This window comes from Geospiza fortis, unplaced genomic scaffold (assembly GCF_000277835.1).
Source record: "Geospiza fortis unplaced genomic scaffold, GeoFor_1.0 scaffold855, whole genome shotgun sequence".
NCBI lineage: Eukaryota > Metazoa > Chordata > Aves > Passeriformes > Thraupidae > Geospiza > Geospiza fortis.
In genome coordinates, this window is record NW_005054684.1 from 74,166 (window position 1) to 79,009 (window position 4,844).

General features: G+C 53.3%; 1 protein-coding gene across 1 annotated transcript in view; it reads left to right on the plus strand.

The window, feature by feature from the left end:
• Positions 1-4,844, plus strand: part of LOC102034651 (tetraspanin-15-like) — a 16,718-nt gene that overhangs the window by 11,154 nt on the left and 720 nt on the right. Inside the window, exon 8 of the mRNA XM_031065116.1 lies at positions 4,703-4,828. Coding sequence (XP_030920976.1) covers positions 4,703-4,828 — 126 coding nt within the window. The remainder of the gene's footprint in view (positions 1-4,702; positions 4,829-4,844) is intronic.

Below are 4,844 nucleotides of genomic sequence, written 5' to 3' on the forward strand. Positions count from 1 at the left end.
TTCCCAAATTCCCGCTGCAATTCCCAGCTGGAAGGAGCCCCCAGGATCAGGGGTGACCCCGCAGTTTTGGGGTTCTCAGCGCCGAGGGCTCGGCTCCTTTCCCCTGCTGGAGGGTGGGGAAATTCCTTTGGGATCCCAATTCCATGTGGGATTTGTGCTGGGGCAGGGAAAGTCATCCTGAGGCCTCATCCATTAACAGCTGGCTGCTAATTGGGAATGCTAATGGGGAATGCTAATGGGGAATGCTAATGGGGAATGCTAATGAGAAGAAATCCACGGGAATGGGAACCCTGATGGGTCTGGAGTGGTTAATGGGGAATGCTGGGGGTAAAAAATTGGGAATGCTGATGGAGCTGGAGTGGTGCTGGTAATTGGGAATGGTGGGGACAAAAATCCCTGGAATGCTGGGGACAAATCCCTGGAATTCTGATGGAGCTGGAGTGGTGCCTTAATGGGGAATGCTGGGGGTAAAAATCCCTGGAATGCTGCTGGGTCTGGACTTGCTGCCATGGCTGGGGGAATCCAGGGTCCCCCAAATGCAGGAGCATCCCGGCCCTTTTGAAAGGGAAAACCCCAATCCCATGGGAGAGGTTTTGTTCGTTTCCCTTCCGCTCGGGGCCAGGCACAAACTCTGCCTCCATCCATCCCTGGAATTCCCTTTTTTCCCATTCCTGTGTTCCCACCCCGCTCTGTTCCCTCCATCCCCCACGCTCCTGTCACTCCCAACCCTCTCATCCCAAAATCCCTCCTGGCCTGGGGCTGGCTGTGTTTCATCCCCGCGTTTCCAGCCCATCCATCCTTCTGCTGCTGGGGCTGGGGACGTGCTCGGGGTGGCAGTGAGCCTCAGAAATTCCAGCCTTGTCCTGGAGCAGCTTTCAGGGAATGCAGCTCCAGCTCCTTCCTTCCCGAGCCTTCCCAGGCATTTTTTCATGGAGGTTATTCCAGAGGATCCTGCAATGGTTTGGGTTGGGAAGGAGCTTCAGGGTCACACCCCTGCCATGGGCAGGGACAATTCCCACTGTCCCAGGTGCTCCAGCCTGGCCTGGGACATTCCCAGGGATGGAGCAGCCCCAGCTCCTCTGGGAATTCCATCCCACCCTCATTCTATCCCAAAATCCCATTTAAATCTCCCCTTTCCCAGTGGGAAGCCATTCCCTGTGTCCTGTCCCTCCATTCCCTATCCCCAGTCCCTCTCCAGCTCTCCTGGAGCCCCTTCAGGCCCTGGAATGTGCTGGAAGCTCTCCTGGAATTTCCCTTCTCCAAGAAAACATTCCTAGCTCTCCCTGGAGCCTTCCCTTTTCCAGGTGAACATTCCCAGCTCTCCCTGGAATTTCCCTTCTCCAGGGGATCATTCCCAGCTCTCCCATCCCAGCTCCAGCCCCAGGATCATTCCCTGCCCCTCTCAGCCACCGCAGTAAAACACAAACAGCAGCAGCAGAACCTCTGCAATCCTTGTTTTTCCCTTGCCTTGTTTTTCCCTTAAAAACCGGGATTTTTCCCCCAGCCCCGCGAAGCAGAAAACCCAGCGGCTCCTGGCAGGTGCCTGCCGAGGGCTCGCATCCATCCATCCATCCATCCATCCATCCATCCATCCATCCATCCATCCATCCCTGTGAATTATTCCTCCCTCTGTCCCATCCATCTCAGGCGGGGGCGGCCGTTCCCTCCCCGCGGCGTCAGTCCCGGAGATGGATGAGGCCGTTCCGTGAAAAACGCGGAATTTCCCTCCGGCCGGGCGTTTTCCAGGCCGGCACCTTCATCTCCCGCTGACAGGGATGGAGAACGTTCAGCGTTTCCTTGGAAGATTAATTTGGGATTTGTTCATTCCCCAATCTCCCCCCTCGGCTCCGGGGGTTCTGTGAGCATTGTCGGGGCGGGAAAAGGGAATGAAGGGGATTTGGGATTTTTCCATCTGAGCTCTCCATAAATCCCAATTTAGGGAATGGAAACCCAAAAATGAGGGGGGAAAACCCCACTTTGGGCTTTGTGAACTCTGGGAAAGTTCAGCATTCCAGGATCCGGCCAGAACTGGGGAATGTTCCCAAATTTCCATGGAAAAGGGATTTTGGCAGGGAATTTGGAGTCAGGCACAGCCCATCCCTATAGGAAAACCTCCATGGACTTTTCCATTGGAAAATGGGGTGAAAATGGAAATTTGAGCCTTTTCCTTCATTCCTGAGCCCTTTTCCCAGAGGAGGAGGAGGAGGAGAGGATCCCAGGAGGATTTGGGGCCATTCCAGCCCCAATTCCCAGCGGGAAACTGATCCAAAGGATCCCACAGAGTCCCCACAAGCTAAGCTGGGCTTTGGGATTGAGCTGAGCTTTGGGATTCTCCATGGGAAACAGGAGTCAGGTTTAGAGGAACCACGGAATGCTTTGGGTCAGGAGGGGCCTTTGGGGCCGTCCCATTCCATGGAATTCCCAAATTCCCACTGGGAATTTTATGGATTCCCAAAGCTCCTGGGATTTGTGGATTTTTTATGGATTCCCATAAACTCCTGGGATTTATGGATTTTTTAATGGATTCCCATAAACTCCTGGGATTTATGGATTTTTTATGGATTTCCAAAGCTTCTGGGATTTATGGATTTTTTTATGGATTCCCAAAGCTCCTGGGATTTATTTACCCCCTGGATAAATAAAAAATCCTTTTCCATGGATTTGCCCCCCTTGGGCACTCAAATCCCAGCCTGGGAAGGGTAAAATTCCATCCAGGAAAAACAGGCACTTCCCTAAATTCCAACGCCAACAATTCCTGGATCCCGATCCCGGATAAAAATTCCATTTTTTGTTTTCCCAGCTCAGCTCAGCCCTGCCCCGTTCCGTTCCCGTTTTCCCCTCGGCGGTGCCGTAACCGCGGAGCCGATATTGGATCCATCCATAACTGCTGACAGCTCCGGGGATTTGGGAACGGCAGCGGGGCCGTGACTCAGCGGGCAGGGGCGGCAAAGGGGTTCGGGATCGTGGCTGGGGGGTTTGCCTGCCTTTGTTCCCTTTGGCTCTCCGTTTTCCTTGGGATTTGGGATCTTGGGTGGTTTTATTCCCCATTTTCTCTGGGATTTGGGATCTTGGATGGTTTTATTCCCCCTTTTCTCTGGGATTTGGGATCTTGGATGGTTTTATTTCCTTTTATTCCCCATTTTCTCTGGGATTCATGATCCTGACTGAAGCCTTTGGATGGTTTTATTCCCTTTTATATTCCCCATTTTCTCTGGGATTTGGGATCTTGGATCGTTTTATTTCCTTTTATTCCCCATTTTCTCTGGGATTCATGATCCTGACTGAAGCCTTTGGATGGTTTTATTCCCTTTTATATTCCCCATTTTCTCTGGGATTTGGGATCCCCATTGAGGCCTTTGGATGGTTTTATTCCCTTCCACAATTCCCATTTTTTCTGGGATTCCTCAGCAGGAGGAGCAGGAGCCATCCCTGCCCCAGACCCGGCTCTGTTTCCGTGGCATGCACACACAAATCCTTCCGGGAGGCAAAAATGACAGATTTGCCCCAAATCCCACATTTCAAAGGGTTTTTCTGGCTCCGGGGGATCGGGATTGGGATTTTAATGGGGACTGGTGACAGTTCCATAATGGGAACGAGGCTGCAGCTGACATCCGTGGAAACGGGATTGCAAAACTGAAATTCCGAAGGATTTGCTGTGGGTGGGGATCAGCACAATCCCATTATTATCCCGTTGTTATGATCCCATCATTATTATCCCATCATTATCCCCTTTTCCCCTTATCCCAGCGCTGTCCCTGGAATTCTGGAGCCCTTCCCAAAAATCCCAGCCAGGCTGAGGGGATAACAGGGAATTCCCAGAGATTCCCGGGTTTTGTGGGTTCTGTACAACCCATCCCGGATTCCATGTGCGGGTTTAGACGGGATTTGGGGGAGAAATATTGGGATGTTCCTGGAATCTCCAGGTCCAGGCTGGACTGGGAATTGTCCCTGTCCCCTTTTGGGGTGTCCCTGTCCCTTTTAGGATATCCCTGTCCCCTCGGGGATGTCCCTGACCTCTTTAGGATGTCCCTGACCCCTTTTGGGATGTCCCTGATCCCATTAGAGGTCTCTCTGACCCCTTTGGGATGTCCCTGACCATTTTGAGATGTCCCTGTCCCCTTTAGGATATCCATGACCCCTTTAGGATGTCCCTGACCCTTTTGGGATATCCCTGACCCTTTTGGGGTGTCCCTGTCCCCTTTTAGGATATCCCTGACCTCTTTAGGATGTCCCTGACCCCTTTTGGGATGTCCCTGATCCCATTAGAGGTCTCTCTGACCCCTTTGGGATGTCCCTGACCATTTTGAGATGTCCCTGTCCCCTTTAGGATATCCCTGACCCCTTTAGGATATCCCTGACCCTTTTGGGATATCCCTGACCCTTTTGGGGTGTCCCTGTCCCCTTTTAGGATATCCCTGACCTCTTTAGGATGTCCCTGACCCTTTTGGGGTGTCCCTGTCCCCTTTTAGGATATCCCTGTCCCCTTTAAGATATCCCTGACCCTTTTGGGGTGTCCTTGACCCTTTTTAGGATCTCCCTGTCCCCTTTTAGGATATCCCTGTCCCCTTTGGGGTGTCCCTGTCCCCTTTGGGGTGTCTCTGTCCCCTTTAGGATACCCCTGACCCCTTTGGGATCTCCCTGTCCCCTTTTAGGATATCCCTGTCCCCTTTGGGGTGTCCCTGACCCTTTGGGATCCGCGCAGGTGCTGGGGCTGGCCATGGCCTGGCTGCACTGGCAGCAGCTGAACGAGCTCCGTTCCCGTTGGGATTCCGTGGATTCCCGGCCGGGCCCGGGCGCGGCCCCGCTGGATCTGAGCGGCGCCGGCTGCTGCCGGGGGCCGCCCC